The 20,217-nt window shown below is 38.4% G+C and overlaps 1 protein-coding gene across 1 annotated transcript in view; it reads right to left on the minus strand.

Moving 5' to 3' along the window:
- Window positions 1–1,053: 1,053 nt before the first annotated feature.
- The window catches only part of LOC133327393 (transient receptor potential protein-like), a 31,528-nt gene continuing 12,364 nt past the window's right edge, over window positions 1,054–20,217 (minus strand). The window contains exons 5-15 of the mRNA XM_061535952.1: window positions 17,547–17,723; window positions 14,921–15,155; window positions 14,698–14,850; window positions 14,492–14,637; window positions 14,060–14,427; window positions 13,641–13,998; window positions 6,265–6,490; window positions 5,960–6,116; window positions 2,355–2,515; window positions 2,118–2,281; window positions 1,054–1,677 (exon numbers count right to left, since the gene is read on the minus strand). Coding sequence (XP_061391936.1) covers window positions 1,054–1,677; window positions 2,118–2,281; window positions 2,355–2,515; window positions 5,960–6,116; window positions 6,265–6,490; window positions 13,641–13,998; window positions 14,060–14,427; window positions 14,492–14,637; window positions 14,698–14,850; window positions 14,921–15,155; window positions 17,547–17,723 — 2,769 coding nt within the window. The remainder of the gene's footprint in view (window positions 1,678–2,117; window positions 2,282–2,354; window positions 2,516–5,959; window positions 6,117–6,264; window positions 6,491–13,640; window positions 13,999–14,059; window positions 14,428–14,491; window positions 14,638–14,697; window positions 14,851–14,920; window positions 15,156–17,546; window positions 17,724–20,217) is intronic.

Genomic DNA, 20,217 nt, shown 5'->3' on the forward strand with positions numbered 1-20,217 from the left:
AGTTTTCATTAAATTTGACGAAACTATATATGGGGGCAATATCTAAATCTGAACCGATTTTCACGAAATTTAACACACATCATTCTGCACTTAATTCAATACGCTATGCCAAATTTCTGCAAATGGAAAGAGACATAGGAGCTTTGGTACACCATTTAAATAAAATCGGACGAAAATATATATGGTAGCTATGTCTAAATCTGAACCGATTTTCCACAATTTCAATAAGGTTCGATCATGGGCCAAACAAGTGAGCTGTACCAAATTCAAATCAAAAATGTGACCTGTACTTTGTTTACAATTTAACATGAACAAATAGAATGACGGACGGAGGGACGTGCAAAAATGGACTTAAGAAGTGATTCTATGCATATTCTTAAAGGGAACCATGTGTTTATATCGTTGCTTTTGCATGTTACAAACATATGCACAAAGACATAATACTCCGTACCACAGTGTGGTGAAGGGTATGAAAAAAGATATACACGGACTCGAAGTGTATACTTTATAGAAATAATCCTTATTTGATTTGATTGAAGACATGACATCCTAAAATAACTTTCAATAGTCGCAAACATGAGCTCATGAACTTTAGAGTTACCAGGAAAATAATGTCATTGTGCCTTAACTACAATACTTGCCCCATGGCGTTTTTGTATTTTGTCCTCATAATTCCCAACCCAGACTCGATTTTGTGTCCCAGTGTCCCCTCACTATTCTGTATGGATGGAGTCTGGAGAGTTTTTTTAAAACTTTTTTCAAAATTCCATACCTTTCCCATCACGCCATTACCTTAAGCAATTCTACACACATTTCCATATCTATGGTTTATATTTATATTTTATAATTTATTTTTATTTTTGCATTTTATCTGTATTTGTATTTAATTAATAATTCTTTTTTATTAATATTTAAAAAATATCAATTATTTGTCTTTAGTCTCAAAGTGTAATGCTAGTACATCAAATAGAATAGAATAACTTTTATCCAATTTTTTTAATGGCAATTAGCTTCTTCTTCTTTCTTTGATTTCATTTTCTATGTTGTCCTCATTTAAAGCCAACCGGATATCATGCGACCAGTTACCGTGGACTTGCCACGATCACCACCGGCAGCAGCACTACTCTGACCCACTTTAATATTTGTCTTAGGTTTCTTATCATCGGGTTTCTTTTCGTCTGGTTTCTTAGCATCGGCTTTCTGGCCGTCGGGTTTCTTATCATCGGGTTTCTTGTCATCGGGCTTCTTGTCGTCAGGCTTTTTCTCATCGGGCTTTTTGGCATCAGCTGCTGGTTTATCCCCAGCACCATCAGCAGCTTTGGTGGCAGCACCTGCAGCTGCTTTGGCCGCATCACCTGGTGGTAATTTTGCATTGGCGTCGGGTTTACCGGGTGCAGCAGGAGCGGCAGCTTTATTAGCAGCAGCTGCACCGGCTGCTGGTGGTTTTGCAGCATCCGTTTTGGCAGCTTCGTCTTTTTTAGCGGCCGCTGCTGGAGGTTTGTTGGCTTCACCGGGTTTAGCTACGGCTGGTTTGGCGGCATCAGCAGCATTCGGTTTGGCAGCTGGTGCCGGACCATTGGCTGGTGGCTTAGGTGCTCCGGGTTTCGTATCTCCTGGTTTGGCGGCTGGGGCAGCTGGTTTACCATCTTCTTTGGGTTTGTTTTCTTCCTTACGGGTCTAAAAATGAAGCAAATGGAAAATTTAAATTTTGAAAAATTTAAGATTATTGGATTTTTAAAGGTATTTTTTTAAATATCTGGAATCGAAGAGTGGATTTTTTAAAAAGATTTTTTTCTTCCTAGAGACTCTAGCATCGGATTTTGTTATTATTGTTTTTAATTATATTTTTCATCTATGGATTTTGAGTAGCTGATACTAGGGAGTTTTCTTTATTGAAGAAAAATTAATGTAGACCTCTATAGGAAACCTTTCCAGAAGTTCTTAAATGTTTTCTCTTGGCCAAGGATCAGATTAATATGTCCGCAAAAGTGGACAGATTGCTTTTTGTTATTTCCAGTATACTTTAGCCACTATGCAATGCTTCAAAAGGGAGATAAGGTTATCTCTATGAAGGTTCTGAGTTTTATATAATAGATTTAAGTTCCAGTTTCTCTCACCTGTACACGTTTCATTGTCTTCCTGGTATCATTACCGGCTGCGGCAGCAGCTGGTTCCGGTTCTGGTGGTGCTGTCTGTTCATCGTGTTCCATCTTCTTCTTCATGAATTTAACATAGGCAACACGTGTTGCACGTGTGACATCACCCAGTTCGGGTTTGTAGGCTAATGAGCGGGACAATAACAAAACAAATTAATAAAATCGAAACCCTAACACCGGATTCGAAGCTATACATACCCAACAGTTGATTTTGATTCATACGCAAGCCCTCATTGGCATCGTCAATAATGCGGCGTCTCAAGCTACGTTGCGAATGGCGTTGCAATGATGAACGTTTGCTGCCAATCGGATTTGAACTCATTGTATTTTTGCGAGCAATAGCATTCCAATCTTTTTCGCTGTCAAGAGAAGAAGAAGAGAAAAACTAAACGATTAGGGGAAATTATTAACAAAAAAACAATTAGGTGTTTCAATGTTTTTTTACTTTTTGCAAACAACCAAATATGGCGCCCAATCATTTTATTTTATATAATATTTTTTAAGAACAATTCGACCGATAAGCGTGGAGTTTGTAAAATAATAGTTTCAAGGACCAATCGTCCGAATAGCGTAGATTTCCAAATTAATATTTTCAAGGACCAACAATTTCAGAGACCAACCGACCAATATGAGTGGATTTTTAAATCATATTTTTCAAGGACCAACCGACCAATAAGCGTGGATTTTTTAAAAAATATTTTCAAGGACCAATCGTCCAATTAGCGTAGATTTCCCAAATAATATTTTTCAAGGACCAACCGACCAATAAGCGTGGATTTTTTAATAATATTTTTCAAAGACCAATCGACCCACAAGCTTGGATTTTTTAAATAAAATTTTTAAGGACCAACGTACCACTAGGCGTGGATTTTTTTAAATAATATTTTTCAAGGACCAACCGACCAATAAGCGTGGATTTTTTAAATAATTTTTATTTCAAGGACCATCTGATCAATGAGCCTGGATTTTTCAAATAATATTTTTTCAAGGACCATCCCACCAATAAGTGTGGATTTTGTAAATAATCAACTTTCAAGGACCATCCGATCAAAAAGCGTGGATTTTTTAAATAATATTTTTCAAGGACTAACCGACCAATAAGCGTAGATTTTTTAAATATATTTTCCATCCATAAAGGAATCTATTGTGGATTACAATTGATTCCTTTAGACCCCATATAACGATTCTTCCCAATTTTAGGTATTATGGAGGGTTTGGGCACGTTTTTCGACCAAAGTGGCTCGATTTTTGTATTTTGGATTCTTATTGGGTAGCAAGTCTTCCTACCAAAAATTATCAATATTGACATAGTGTTCGTAAACACAAGGATTTCTGAGATACGAACAAAAAAAAATGGAAAAGGACAATCAAAACATTGGAATGTCGAATTTTTGTCTTTTAAAATTATGGGAGGAATATAGTCATATTATGATCATTAAAGGGGACCTAATGTTTATTGAAGGTTTTTACTTCATTATTGCAAGCAACCAAATATGGCGCCCAATCATTATACCCTACACAACTATGTTGTCAGGGTATTATAACTTTGTGCAGCCCCAAGAGTTTCTAACGCCGCGAAATATTGGTCCTAGACCCACCTTTAAATATACCGATCGTCATATCTTGAGTAGCTGAGTCGATCTAGACATGTGTGTCCGTCCGTCCGTCTGTCCATTATAATTTGTAAACACGATACAGGCCACATTTATGGACCCATCTTCACGAAATTTTGCATGTAGGATGGGTTCTGGCCAATGAAGTCCCCTATTGTTTTTGGTAAAGATCGGTTAATATTTAGGGGATGAAATAGACCAAATACTTAATTTTAGTCGGTTTTTCTGGTCGCTCCAGAGTCCGCAATTATGGTCCGAACATCGTGAAATTTTACATGGAGAAGGGGAGCGGGCCAAAAAATGAGCATGCCTTTTTTGATTAAGATCGGTCAATATTTAGCGGGTCAAATGGACCCTGATTTTTGTGTGAAAAATTACAAAACTTTTATTCTGGGGCGTATATACTTGCTCCTGAAGGACATATACCTGAGAAGTTGATAGTATATCCAAAAGGAGTTGTTGACCTTCAAATTGATACCAATTATATGGCTGTATGACACTCTGATGTGGGAGTTATACGTAATTCGGTAAAGGTGACTATGTGCATAGTATTACTATTACTCCATTAGAGGACGGAAATGTCGCGCTGATCGCTTTGAAATTGTACATGAGGTTCCAGTTATGGTCAAGGACGACGCCTATAGTTTTCGGAGAAGTTGAGATTTCATTCAGGGGGTGTAATGAACCGAAAACATTAATTTTTTTCAGATTTTCTAGTCGCTCTAGAGGCAATTATTATATGCAGAACATCACATATTTTACAAGGTGAAGGGGATCTGATCAAATACTGATGACCGGTCAATATTCCGACGGTCAAATCAACCAAAAACTAAAGTGACCAATTTTTTATTTTATGGCGTAAACGTCACTTCAAGAAAAAAAATTGGAAAATATGAAAGGGTTAGAACGTGGAGTTGTTGATCTGTAATCGGAAAAAGGGCACGAATATCACGAAATATGGCCTAGGCTCAGAATATAGAACCGCAGAAAGTTTGCTTTTCGTGATAGTTGTGTAGGGTATCATATGGTCGGCCCCGTCCGACTATACTCCTCCGCTCACTGTGATCAGAATAAAATTCTATGTCGTTTCAGCCATGCCCGTCTGTATTTTCGTTCGAACGTCTCTTGAAATCACGATAGAGCTCGCAGTATTTAATATAGAGCTTTGAACATACATTGACATTACTCCTTGGGTATATGTTATATATCGGTCAACTTTTCGGATAGTCCCCTTACAACGGTTTCCCTCATTATTCTGTATTTTAGGAAGTTTGGATAAAAAGTTCAAATTCTCATTGTCAAATCTTCCTATCATCATCCTATCAAATTCGGGAATTCGATTTTGCATATGGGTATTCTTTATAAAGTATTTTTTTAAATAACTTTTCAATTCTTACCCCTTTTGTGACTTCTTTTTCCCCATAGCCTTGGCCAAGGATGAGAATATATCGACACCACCCTCGGCAGCCATTTCTTCTTTAAGATTTTCAACAAAGCCAATTTGGAAATCTTTGAGAATTTGGAAATCTTATATGCAGAACATCACATATTTTACAAGGTGAAGGGGATCTGATCAAATACTGATGACCGGTCAATATTCCGACGGTCAAATCAACCAAAAACTAAAGTGACCAATTTTTTATTTTATGGCGTAAACGTCACTTCAAGAAAAAAAATTGGAAAATATGAAAGGGTTAGAACGTGGAGTTGTTGATCTGTAATCGGAAAAAGGGCACGAATATCACGAAATATGGCCTAGGCTCAGAATATAGAACCGCAGAAAGTTTGCTTTTCGTGATAGTTGTGTAGGGTATCATATGGTCGGCCCCGTCCGACTATACTCCTCCGCTCACTGTGATCAGAATAAAATTCTATGTCGTTTCAGCCATGCCCGTCTGTATTTTCGTTCGAACGTCTCTTGAAATCACGATAGAGCTCGCAGTATTTAATATAGAGCTTTGAACATACATTGACATTACTCCTTGGGTATATGTTATATATCGGTCAACTTTTCGGATAGTCCCCTTACAACGGTTTCCCTCATTATTCTGTATTTTAGGAAGTTTGGATAAAAAGTTCAAATTCTCATTGTCAAATCTTCCTATCATCATCCTATCAAATTCGGGAATTCGATTTTGCATATGGGTATTCTTTATAAAGTATTTTTTTAAATAACTTTTCAATTCTTACCCCTTTTGTGACTTCTTTTTCCCCATAGCCTTGGCCAAGGATGAGAATATATCGACACCACCCTCGGCAGCCATTTCTTCTTTAAGATTTTCAACAAAGCCAATTTGGAAATCTTTGAGAATACGTCGTTCCATTACTTTGCCCTTTTTGGTGCCAGCTGAAATCAAACAAAGGAAATTTAATTACACAAATTTTCAATAATTTTTTTCATTTAAATTAGCACAAGACCACATGACCACTGTGTGTGTGTTTGTGTCTATGTGTCCATCTGCCTGTATTGGTGTGCATTTCCAAAACAAACTCACCTGCTGCTGCTGTCTTCTTCTCAATATCCGGTACATTATAGTTGTTATTCTGGAAAATCTCCAATAATTCGAAACGCAATGAACTAATGTCCTGACGCACTTCAATGATGTCATCTTCGGTAATACCGAAATCATCACGACGTCGCTGTTCGGCAGTGACATAACGTCGTATTAATAGTTTCATTACCTTTTCATGCAGAGCCAATGCCTTTTCCATTGATTTGCGCTGTAAGCAAAAAAAAAGAGGAGGGTGAGAGGTTAGAACAATTTTTAAAACAGTAGCTGTCATCAGACAATCATCCTGTCCACCCCAAGTGTCAAAGATAAGGCATCACAAATGCAAAGATTTGCATTCGCACATCATTCCCCCAGCATTTGCCAATGACGTCTATTGTCCCGTAGTGTTCGATTGTTTACCAACAGCTTCACACCGTGCTGAGTTTTTGCTTTATTACAATAAATGTCCTCAATTTATTAACGATAATCCCTTTTAAAATTATTTACAAACAATACGTTTCTGTTTAGTTCCGGTGACATAGCTATTCTGACGCCCAGTATTTCATTACGGGAGAAGCAGAACGGAAAACATTATCATTTATTTGCTGTTCGTATGAACATAACTACAATGTAAATACCTTTGTGGCAGTATTTTGTTGTGGAACTAAGCGTTCACCTATTAGGAGGGTAGAAGTGAAATATTTAGGAGAACACCCAATCTATGCTTAGTTAACAAAATCGGCATATTTATACCTTTCACCACACTGTGGTACAGGGTATTATGTCTTTGTGCATATGTTTGTAACAGGCAAAAATAATTGAGATAGACCCATGGTTCCTTTTGAGAATATGCATAGAATCACTTTCTAAGTCGATTTATGCATGTCCGTCCGTCCGTCTGTCTGTCTGTCCATGTTAAATTGTAAACAAAGTACAGGTCGCATTTATGATCCGAATTGGATGAAATTTGGCATAGGTCACTTATTCGGCCCAAGGACGAACCCTATTGAAATTGGGAAAAATCGGTTCAGATTTAGATATAGCCCCCATATATATATTTAACCGATTTAATGTAAACGGTCCCTATATATCTTTCGTTTTGCACGAAAGTTGGTACAGGCTAATCATTTAGTCCTATAATGATGTCTGCCAATTTTCTGCCAAAAATCGGTCCAGATTTAGATATAGCTCCCATATATAGTTTTGTCCGATTTCATGTAAATGGTGCCCCTAAGTCCCTATATATCTTTTGATTTGCACGAAATTTGGCATAACGTACTGAATTAAGCCTAGAGTGATGTCTGCCAAGTTTCGTGAAAATCGGTCCAGATTAAGATATAGCTCCCATATATAGTTTCGTCCGATTTCATTTAAATGGTGCCCTAATGTTCTTATATATCTTTCGATTTTCACGAAATTTGGTATAACGTACTGAATTGAGCCAAGAATGATGTCTGCCAAGTTTCGAGAAAATTGGTCCAGATTTAGATATAGCTCCCATATATATAGCTTCGTCCGATTACATGTAAATGGTGCACCAAAGTCCCTATATATCCTTCGATTTGCACGAAATGTGGCATAACGTACTTAATTGAGCCCAGAATGATGTCTGCCAAGTTTCGAGAAAATTGGTCCAGATTTAGATATAGCTCCCATATATATAGCTTCGTCCGATTACATGTAAATGGTGCACCAAAGTCCCTATATATCCTTCGATTTGCACGAAATGTGGCATAACGTACTTAATTGAGCCCAGAATAATGTCTGCCAAGTTTCGAGAAAATCGGTCCAGATTTAGATATAGCTCCCATATATAGTTTCGTCCGATTTCATATAAATGGTGCCCAAAGTCCTTATATATCCTTCGATTTGCACGAAATGTGGCATAACGTACTTAATTGAGCCCAGAATGATGTCTGCCAAGTTTCATGAAAATCGGTCCTGATTTAGATATATCTTCCATATATAGTTTCGTCCGATTTCATGTAAATGGTGCCCCAAAGTCCCTATATATCTTTTGATTTGCACGAAATTTGGTACAGCCTAATCATTTAGGCCTAGAATGATGTCTGCCAAGTTTCGTGAAAATAGGTCAAGATTTACATATAGCTCCCATATATAGTTTCGTCCGATTTCATGTAAATGGTGCACCAAAGTTCCTATATATCCTTCGATTTGCACGAAATTTGGCATAACGTACTGAATTGAGTCTAGAATGATGTCTGCCAAGTTTCTAGAAAATCAGTCCAGATTTCTATATAGCTCCCACATATAGTTTCGTCCGATTTCATGTAAATGTTGCACCAAAGTCCCTATATATCTTTCGTTTTGTACAAAATTTGGCATAACGTACTGAATTGAGCCTAGAGTGATGTCTGCGTTGTTTCGTGAAAATCGGTCCAGATTTAGATATAGCTCCCTTTTATTATAGATTGATTTTAAGTAATTGACGCATTAAGAACCAATAGGAACAAAACGTTCTGAAATTAGTATAACCTATCCTGTGACAAGTTTGTTTGAAATCGCTTAATATTTGGATAGAGCTTCCATATATATTTTCGCCCGATTTCAAGTAAATTGGGCATCAAACTCCTCATGTTAGTCAGTTTGACATCAAATTTTGCACAACGTACAAAATTGAGCATAGAAGTATGTATTATGTTTGAAGTCGATTTACATACTTTATGGATAGATCTACGTAGATTTACATTTAGATAAATATCACATATTTTTTTTTTCATCCAATTTCATGCTAATAGTCCTGTTTAATATACCAATAGTGGTGAAGGGTATCATATAGTCGGCCCCGTCCGACTTTACTACTTTCCTTACTGGTTAATTTTTATTTCGTTGGAACCTAACATTATTTAATAAAGTATCTATAAATATCAAGTGAAGATTTTAATAAGCAGATTTGTTTAATCTATTACGTAGCGCGATCGATCATTCTCGTTCCTTTTTTAGAAAGGAACTAGTTCGTTTGCTCCATACAGTTCCGACTCCTAAATTATTTCACTTACATACAGACCATTTTTTATAACCCGAGCTTAAAAAAGATTTAAAGGCGCGACGGTCCGTGGTCTTCCCCTTTTGTATGAGCCATCAGTTGGCTCGCTTTTATATGCCTTTTGTGCTGGGGCATCCTCATCCATTCTCACAAAATGACCTAGCCCCCGTAGTCGCTGCAGCTTGATATATCTGACAATGCCGATGTCCGAAGATAGATGGTGCAACCCATGGTTCATTCGTCAACGATATTCACCATCGATGCAGATCGTTCTATAGATCTTTTGGAGACGTTTTCTCTCAAACACTTCAAGAGCTGCCTCATCTGCATGCGCAAGTACCCATGCATCAGATCCATATAACAGCACGGGTAGTACCAGCATTTTGTACAATGTGATGTTGGCCCAAGGGAAGGTGGCCTTGTTTCGAAATTTCTTACTTAGACCATATCATCTATTGGCCAACACTATACTTCTCCGAATTTCAAAACTGGTATCAGTATTTTTGTTTATGGCGGAACCAAGGTATATAAAATCTTCGAATACCTCGAAACTGTAGTTCTCAAGGTCCACAGTTGGTCCGAGTCTACCGGACTTCTGGCGCGTTGATACCAACAGCTTGGTTTTTCGCCATTTACAGCCAGACCCACTTTGGCATACTTCTTCTAAATTTGTTCAAAGGTGGCAAAGGTTAGCGCTCTCAATGTTAGACCCATTATGTCGATGTCATCGGTGCCATTTCGATTGTGTACAGAATGTCATTTCTGTTCACATTTGCTTCTCGTATGACCTTTTCCAAAAGGATATAAAAAAGGTTATATATATCCTTTCCTTACCTTTCCTTACCCTTTCCTTTCCTTTTGGCCCAAGGGAAGGTGGCCTTGTTTCGAAATTTCTTACTTAGACCATATCATCTATTGGCCAACACTATACTTCTCCGAATTTCAAAACTGGTATCAGTATTTTTGTTTATGGCGGAACCAAGGTATATAAAATCTTCGAATACCTCGAAACTGTAGTTCTCAAGGTCCACAGTTGGTCCGAGTCTACCGGACTTCTTGCGCGTTGATACCAACAGCTTGGTTTTTCGCCATTTACAGCCAGACCCACTTTGGCATACTTCTTCTAAATTTGTTCAAAGGTGGCAAAGGTTAGCGCTCTCAATGTTAGACCCATTATGTCGATGTCATCGGTGCCATTTCGATTGTGTACAGAATGTCATTTCTGTTCACATTTGCTTCTCGTATGACCTTTTCCAAAAGGATATAAAAAAGGTTACACGAAAACTGTCACCTTTTCTGAATCCTCGTTCGGTATCGAAGGGCTCAGAAAGGTCCTTTCCAACTTTAACTGTTGACCTTGTGCCAGTTAAAGGTATATTGTATAACCGTATTAATTTTGCAGGAATGCCAAACGCAGACATGGCTTTAAATACCTCTGAGCGGATAGGGCTGTCGAATGCGGCTTTGTAGTCGATGAAAATGTAGAATGCGTCAATGTATTTTTCGTTGCTCTTTTCCAGGATTTAGCGCAGTGTGAAAATCTGGTCTATATTGAATTTACCAGGTCTGAAGTCGCATTGGTATGGTCCAAAATTGTTATTGAACATTGGCTTCAGTCGTTCACACAGCAAGCTCGATAGAACTCTATATGCGATGGGAAGAAGACTTATTCCTCTGTAGTCTTTGTGCACGGGACACAGCATGCCGAATTGAATTAATCAGCATCTGAACACCAATCATTGGACATGTATTCCTCTAGCCAAATTATACTAATCAGCATCTGAACACCAGTCTTGTATAGTTCGAATGGTACCCATCGTCACCTGCTGCCGAATCCTAAAGAGTTCATTGGAATATCTTCCTTTTATCGTTCTGCTTGTTTTCGCGTTCCATAGATTAGGAGGAAAAAGCGGAACAGGTAAGGGACAACACGGTGGAATAGACCACCTCAATATAATCGTCTACGTTAATAGGCTACCCGACTTCATAATATCTGAACGCCGTACTTTACAGAAACATTCAGTAAGCTGTACATCCCCTCAGATCATTGGGTCGCTCAAATGAATTTTTGGGGTCAGGCTTGAGAGTGGATAAGAGACACGAAAACAGAAAAGCCAATAAAGGATTATGCACTTCAATGTCGGAAGAGTAAGCCGTCGAAGAATGATGATGCTTCCGAGAAGAAGTTGACGTTTCAGAAAATCGATCTCCAGGTCGAAGAAATGATGAACAAACAACGGAAAATGGTTTGCCAAGATGCAAAAGGCTACAATTCCGAGTATTCCGGCTTGGATGAAGCCAGCGATCACAGGAACAGAGCAGACAAACGAAGAAGATGTGGTCGATAAGCTGAACATGGCAATCCGTCATTTTCCTGGGATCATACGACGTCCCCATCATCCACACCCGGTTTCATAATATCGGAAAGTTTCAGAGTTTTTTTCCAATCACTGCTTCAGAGGGATGCTCATCCCCTCAGATCCTCGGGTCGATGAAATGATTAACAACCAATGGAAAATGGTTTGCCGAGATGCAAACGGCGACAATTCCGTCTTAGAAGAGTTAGCCGGCGATCACAGGAGCGGAGCCGACAAACGAAGAAAGTGTGGTCGATAAGCTGAACATGGCAACCGGTCAGTTTCCTGGGATCACACGACTTCCCTATCATCAACACCCGGTTTCATAATATTGGAATACTGTTCTTTCCAAAACTATAGGAAAGCCTATCGGCAAGGTTTCAGAGGTTTTTTTCCAATCACAGCTTCAGAGGGAATCTCATCCCCTCAGATCCTCGGGTCGATGAAATGATTAACAACCAATGGAAAATGGTTTGCCGAGATGCAAACGGCGACAATTCCGTCTTAGAAGAGGTAGCCGGCGATCACAGGAGCGGAGCAGATAAACGAAGAAAGTGTGGTCGATAAGCTGAACATGGCAACCGGTCAGTTTCCTGGGATCACACGACTTCCCTATCATCAACACCCGGTTTCATAATATTGGAATACTGTTCTTTCCAAAACTATAGGAAAGCCTATCGGCAAGGTTTCAGAGGTTTTTTTCCAATCACAGCTTCAGAGGGAATCTCATCCCCTCAGATCCTCGGGTCGATGAAATGATTAACAACCAATGGAAAATGGTTTGCCGAGATGCAAACGGCGACAATTCCGTCTTAGAAGAGGTAGCCGGCGATCACAGGAGCGGAGCAGATAAACGAAGAAAGTTTGGTCGATAAGCTGAACTTGGTCACTCGTATCATCATGGCCAATTGTATCGTATCAAGGTTTCAGATGGTTTTCCAATTACTCTTGAGGGAACAGTTCATCCCCTCAGATCCTCGGGTAGCTGAGAGGAATATCCGAAAAAATTGGCTGGACGAATACGCGAAGTAAGATCAATCATACCAGCAGAGGTGGGGGTATTGGCAAATGAAGGCGACCCAAGGTATGATAGCTTTATTTTGAGGCTAAGAGGTTATTATGTGAGTATAAAAAAGATTGCGATCGGAACAAGTAAATTGTGGAGAAAGGTTAAGTTAGTTTCGGGGTCGATATAAGCGTAACATATCCGAAGAGGTGTGTTTTTTTTAACCGGCAGTTTACACATCATCAAGGGTCCAAGAGGCGAATGCCGCATGGGAGCCGTCGCAACCGAGGAAAGATGTTGCAGACGTCATCTAAAACGATAAGTCATCCAAAGCGTTGGGACCGGGCATGCTAAGCAACTAGGGTACATCCGAGTACTGAACATCAAACCTGATATTGTCGTTAGTCACCCACATAGATCATGAAACCTGGAAGGTAGGCAGGGTGGTCCCGATAGTGAAAACTGGTAAGAACGTCAGCAGATTTGTATCCTAAAGGTCGATTTCACATCTGTCGCGAGCGGCAAACATATTTGAGGCTCTATTCCTCCTATCGACGAGAACAATTTTTCAGGACATACTAGAAGACTCACATATTACTAGAGGACTTAATCAGAACAGGAGGTGGGTTGGAACAGTATGGCAACTCTTTACCTATCGAAGGCATAGGACATAGAGAAGACCAACCTTCGACTGTGTTTTAAACGTTGGATATTTAGAAACAGAAAGTCGAAGACCAGTAAAATAAAACACAGAGTTACCCAAGGTGGAGTAATTTCTCCGGGTCAGTTTAACGTCTATGTTCTATCTAGCATTATTTATGAAATTACAACTGCACTGCCGACGACTGAGCGACAAAATATGGCGCCCAATTATTTCTGGTAACACTAAACTGCAATACTCGTTCAGTCATAACTAATGTACATAAAAATGATATAGAGATGGCGCCCAATTAATTTCGATATTCCATAACAATTTTTTTTAATATAAACATTCAATCCTCCAACTTACCATAAAACTCTTCGAACGTTTGCGTGACACCTTACCGAATGCCTTCTTCATCAGCTTGACCGATGGCATCATATTAAATGGTGGTGGCACGGTGCCACCATCTTCAAAATAACTCATCCATAGCTGGGAGCGGGCAAATTTCCATTCAACATCGGCACGTTCCGAAATAATTTGATAGGAATTGGACATCATGGCAATCAGCATGTTGAGCAAGACAATGATGTTGATTACCGAATAAGAGCCGAACATGAGTAGGGCCCAAAAGCGAGTGAAACTTTTAATGCCGGCCAAATCAAAGGATACCAAATCGACCAAACCGAAAGAGGCCCAAAACAGAGACTGCGATGTTTCAAAGAGACTGAAAACGAAAAATATATTCAGTATAAATTTTACAGTCGTAACTTCGAGAGGGATCTTACTTTGAAAAACGTCTCCATATGGTGCAGGCCTTTTCTTGATCATCAAAATCGGCCACATCTGGATGTAGATGATAACATTTATGCTGTTCTAATTCGGCATAGTACCATAGTAACTGATTGAGACCGCAACCAAAGGCGAACAGAACCAAAGTATAAATGAAGAAGAACTTGATGATATCGATAATCATACGTCCGAGAGATACTTGCAGCGGACCCAAATGTGGATTTATGGAGAATATGTGTACCAATTTCAAATAGGAAAATACCATGCCAGCGGCAAAGGCACCTTCAGACAACAGCATAGGATCGAAGGGATGCCAATGTTCTCGTGGGAAAAATGGATCTATATTCCGGTACCAAAGATCACGCTACAAAAAAAAAAAAACGGGAAAATTAGGAATTTTTTAGGTTGTGGAATTTTGACATACGTACATGTACTACAATCCATGCCGTGGCCCTACAAAGAATCCACGTAACATAGAACATGTTCGATATAAAGTCCACAATATTCCAAAGATCTTGTATATACTCGAAAATACCATCAGAATATAGAGATTTCAATTCGCCAAAAATTAAACCTGCCGACAAAAGTGGATATGTTAGAAATGTTATCAAGGAGGTGGCTACCCAATACTTACTGCTAATATACATAATAATACCCAATTCAATGGGACCGGGTAGGGAGCCACGTTCATGTTTTCGCCAATCCTCCAGCATTGCCAACATCCAAGGGAATGCAATTAATTCGAACATGATTTGGACAATACGTAGAGAAGCGGCACCCAAAAGCGCTAAAATGGAATATTATTCCGATTATAAGTTTTTTTTTTCATCCCAAATATCCTCATTGCGGATACTCACTTAAGAAGACCATATACGAACAAGAGTGTGATATAAATTTGACAAATGGTTTCTTCATAAATTTACCAGCATCCGAATCGGGGGACATTAAATAATTCATACTGTTGATGGGAAACATGCAACCCAATTTGATGACTTCGGCAATTTGCTGGGATGTTTGTTTGCGACGGAAACCGGGTAGACCTTCATACCAAATGGCGGCCAACAGCTGTTGTACATTGGGATGGGCGACAAACTGAAAAAGAGGAAAAGTTACACGACTATCAATAAAAACAAATGCTTCCGCTCAGGATAAGAGAAATTCATTCTGTTCACAAAGGCTCTCTGTTTGCTGACTTCGGCGTCGATAAAAAATCGTCTTTACTCTTCCATAAACAAAAATTATTCCTTACAGTCGTTACATACAGTTTTCCAATTCTTTCGAATGCTTTTTACGAAGTCTGTAAAAGAAGTCTGTAAAAGATAAAAAATGACACAATCTTTAAAAATAATTCCTACTCCTACCCGGTCCACGTTAAAAAAAAAACCCTTCTCTTTTGAGTCGGTATTCCAAGAAAGTGGATATTCTCTTCGCAGTCTGAAAATACTCCCTTTGGAGTCCTTCAATGATGGAAGTATATCATCAAATTATCAAAGATATGTAGGTATTATTGTTATGGCGCCCAATTGTTTTTATATCCTTCATGGAGGACATGTCTATTTTTGGACGTCCCTTGTATGCATATTGATGGGGGTTTTCCAACCGAAATGATTGTAATTTGGCATCACGTATTTTTGGTAGGTATTTCCGAATATTTCATACAAATTTAATGTCTGAAGATATGATACGAATCCACCTGGAAGACTATTTCCGAAATGGGTCCATGTTCGGGTACATGAGAGTACCCCGTATTTAAGGTATTTTAACCACATTTTTTCACTAAAGTAGCCTTCGGGTTGTCGGAGTGTTAAAAACATATTTACCGACCATACTTTGACATAGTTTCCATCTCGATGTTCTGCCCAATATATATTTACGGAATATTTTCGATACAAGCCATCCCGCCACATGTTTGGTATTTTATTTTTCTCACTACAGTAGCTGTAATTTAGCATTACTGTTCCTTGGAAGATGAAGAATAAATTTCAGCAAATATTCGATATAGGTCCATATTTTCACATAGCCTCATATGAAAGTTCCGAAATTTAAGTTTAGTTGATATTATTTAACATTCCGTATTATATTTTTAAATATCCCACAAGCAGAGAGAGAGAGAGACTCCCTTCACCTCATTTAGGGAAACTATAAAAACCTCCTTCAGGTCGTCTAGAGAGACGCCCTTCAGCCAGTCTAGAGAGAGAGATTATCCTCAGCTCATCGAGATAGACCCACAGCTAGTCTATAAAAACTCCCTCCATGCCGGTCGTTTAGGGCAACTACCTTCAGGTCGTCTAGCGATACTCCCTTCAGATTGTCTGAGGAGACTCCCTTCAGGTCGTTTAGAGAGACTCCCTACATGACGTCCCTAGGTACTTCCTTAAGGTCGTTTATAGGGATTCGCTTTAAATTAACTATAGAGACTGAGTCCATGTCTTCTTCAGTGACTCTATAGAGACTACATTCAGCTAGTCCATGGGGACTTCCTTCATCTCCCTTTAGTTCGTCTATAGAGACTTCCATCTATTTTTCTACAGAATCTTTCTCCAGGCCGTCTATAAAGATTACATCATGGTTGTGTTGAGGGACTCCTTTCAGCTCAGTCTATAGAGACATTCTTTAGGTCGACTTAAGAGACTTCCTTTAGGTCGACTATAGAGACTCCTTTTTGATCGCCAATGTCGGATTCCCTTAAATTTGTGTACGGAATATTCCCTGCCTGCTAGATCCTGTGTAAAAGATTCCATGCCCTATAGTCCTTGGAATCTATTGAAACTCCCTCCATATTCAACCCACATAAAACAATTTTTTTTTGCCTTGAGTCTCTAACTATCAAGAAGATTTACTGACATTCAGCTCATCTACAAAAGAATCTCCGACCTTTATCTACAAAAGAATTTCCGAATGCTCGTTTGCAAAAAAATCCCTACCATTCAACTTGTCTATAGGGAATTCCTAACCTTTTATTCGATGACCTTTGCTCATCTACGAGGATTGCCCGTGCTTTCAGCCCATCCATAGGAGACTTCTACAGGCTCTAGTCCCCATTGTGTAGTCTCATTTAAGATTTTTCTTGACATTATTTTGTCTATGAAGGGTTCTATGCTCTTCTTCAGTCCGTCTATTAAGACTAAGTGGTTTTCAAATAGCCTAGAGAGATTGCCTGCCTTTCAGCTTATATACGAGATAGTCATTGCCCCCCAGATTATCCATAAAAGCCTATCTTGCATTCAGCTACTCTACGAAAAGTCACATCTGACCTTCAAATCGTTTATAAACAAATCACTAATCTTTATCAAGTCTTAAAAAATCTGCTGGTCCTAATCGAAGTTTCCACATCCTTCAAAAATACTCCAAAGATATTCAATGCCCTTTACGTAAACTACGAATAAATTCCCATCTTCAGCTCAAAATTCTTCGTAGCTTTGGCGGATCTATAGAGGACCCATTTAAGTGATTCTCCCTTCTCCTTCCGATATACCGTCTTACCGTTTTTTGTTTAAAACGAATGGCCAACTTTAATCTTTCCAATGTTTGCCTCTTGCCAGGAAACCAAATTTCATTCGATGGCTCATGATTGAAATTCAACATTACTTCCAGTTCCGTAGAGGTTCGTACATGATCCAGCAGTGACGTCACAAACTCTTGTACACCTTGTCGCATCTCCTGCAAGAAGAAAAAATAAAAAAAAAATAAAAATAATCAGTATCAGTGTCACTCTCATAACTGGAAGTCCTCCATAGCCATCTGAAGTCCAGAGAGTCCTTCATAGATGTCCTCTAGGCCACGGAAACTTTCATAGGCTTTCATTTCTATAGATTAAGGGGTGGAGCTGAAGCTCACAAAGGCTTTCATGGATAAGCTGAAATGCAAAGAGAAGACTCTAAAGGGACTGAAGGGGTGAATAATCTCCTACAGACTTGCTGAGGGGCAGGGATTCTTTCTTAGATGATTTGAAATACTTCGCCTTTCTCTATAAGAGTTAAAATATTGAGAATCAGTGGACATGGAGTTTTTTACGGACGCTATGAAGGTCAGAGATAGTACTTCCTGAAGCCCTGGAATTTATTCTGAATTTATTGAGACTCCATTCAGAAGGTTAGTCTTTGAATGAGAGTTAAAATTCTATAGATAAACTGAGGCCAGGGACACTTTCGTAAACGAGCTAAAATCCAGGAAGATTCTCTTAACGATCTGAAGACTAGGTAGACTTTACAGATGATTCGAATGCCAGAACGTTTTTCATGCACTACATATTAGAAAGGTTGGAATTTTTTCCTCAAAGAGTGTAGAAAGGACAGAATGGCCGTCATAGGCGAGCTGAAGGTAGGAAATTTTAATATAGTTGAGCCGAAGGTCAACTAGACACTGTAGCTGAAGACTTCTACAGAAGAACTGAGGGCAGAAATGCCTCAGTACTCGAGTTGATATTCAGGGAGTCTACTTCTCAAGACTGTGTGGCCTTTATAGATGACCCGAATGTCAGGAATTGTTTCTTATACAAATTCAAAGGTAAGATTTTTTTCTTTGAAAGGCTGAAGGACAGCATGGTCGTCATAGGTAAGCTGAACGCAGAAATTCTTAAATTGTTGAGCCGTAGACCAGAAATAACTTTAGCTGATGAGTTACCTACTCGTTTTATAGACAAACTGAAGAACAGGCAAGCTGAAACTTGAATCTTTAAATTTTGGGTGAGGGTAACTTTTAGCCTGAAGGAGTCAGATAAGTTTTAGCCTGAAGGAGTCAGTGTTTACTCATGTTTACGAAAAGTACTAAACAGTACTAAATTTGTTACAATTTGAATTTAGACGAACGAATGGAGCAGGAATCTTTAAATTTGTGTAGGATTGGGATTTGTAGGTTGTTTTGGAAAGTTTTACTTTTGTGTACGAAAAGTACTATATGGTATTCTATGGTACACTGAAAACATGCACTGCATTGTAGAATTGAGGTATGTAGGTAGTTTTGGAAATTCGTACATATGTGTACTAAATGTTACTAAATAGGTTCGATATAAGGAGGTGGTTTCGGAAGTGTGTAGTCATGTGTAAGAAAAGTACTAAATGTGGTACAATTTGAATCTAGAGGAACGGATGGAGCTGGAATCTCGAAATTTGAAATTAACATTACCATAAGAGTGTAGGATTGGGATATGTAGGTAGTTTTAGAAAGTTTTACTTATGTGTACAAAAGGTACTATATGGTACTATATTTGGTACAATTTGTTTGAGTGAACCGATAGAGCTGGAACACAGAAAACTTGCACTGTATTGTAGAGTTGAGGTGTGTAGGTAGTTTTGGAAATTCGTACATATGTGTACTAAATAGTACTAAATTTGGTACAATTTTTTTTGTATGAAGCTTTTGAGCTGGAATTCTGCAATTTTAAGTTAGGATTACTGTTGGCATTTTGGATTGGGCTATGGATGTAGGTTTGGAAAATTGTACTTATGGGTACTAAATTGTACCAAATTTGATAAAATTTGGATTTAAAGTGAACAGATAGGGCTGAAATTGGGAAATAATATTTCTATTGGATTGAATGATGTTGGTAATAATGAAAATTTGTACTACATAGGTGAACTAAATGGTACTGAATTTGATATAATATTGATTTAGGTGATCTTATAGCTGAAATCCTGAAATTAAGACTACTGTCAGAGTATGGGATTGGGGTATGGATGTAGTTTAGGAAATTTGTACTTATTGGCACTAAATGGTACTAAATTTTATACAATTTAGATGAATTTTATACAATTTAGATGGAATCCTAATATTTGAAACTAGCATATGCCCGCAATTTCTTTAGCGAATGTACTAAATGGTACTAAATTTTATACAATTTAGATGAACCGACAAAGTTGGAATCCTAATATTTGAAACTAGCATATGCCCGCAATTTCTTTAGCGAATGTAGGAAATATTTAAACGTGTATTAACATCGGCCATAAATTAAATTTATTACCAAATTTCATGATTCGGGCTCTAAAGGTTCACCCAAATCCAAATTTTCCATTTATCACACATTATTTCCATAAGTACCCTGTTCAACCATCCAACAAAAATGCATGCATACAATGATTCCAGATTCAAATTTCCGGATTCCAACTCTATTGGTTCACCAACAATTTGAATTGTACCAAATTTAGTACACAGTAGT

This window comes from Musca vetustissima, unplaced genomic scaffold (assembly GCF_032173495.1).
Source record: "Musca vetustissima isolate MV318-11 ecotype Yass unplaced genomic scaffold, APGP_CSIRO_Mvet_v1 utg10925, whole genome shotgun sequence".
NCBI classification, from domain to species: Eukaryota; Metazoa; Arthropoda; class Insecta; order Diptera; family Muscidae; genus Musca; species Musca vetustissima.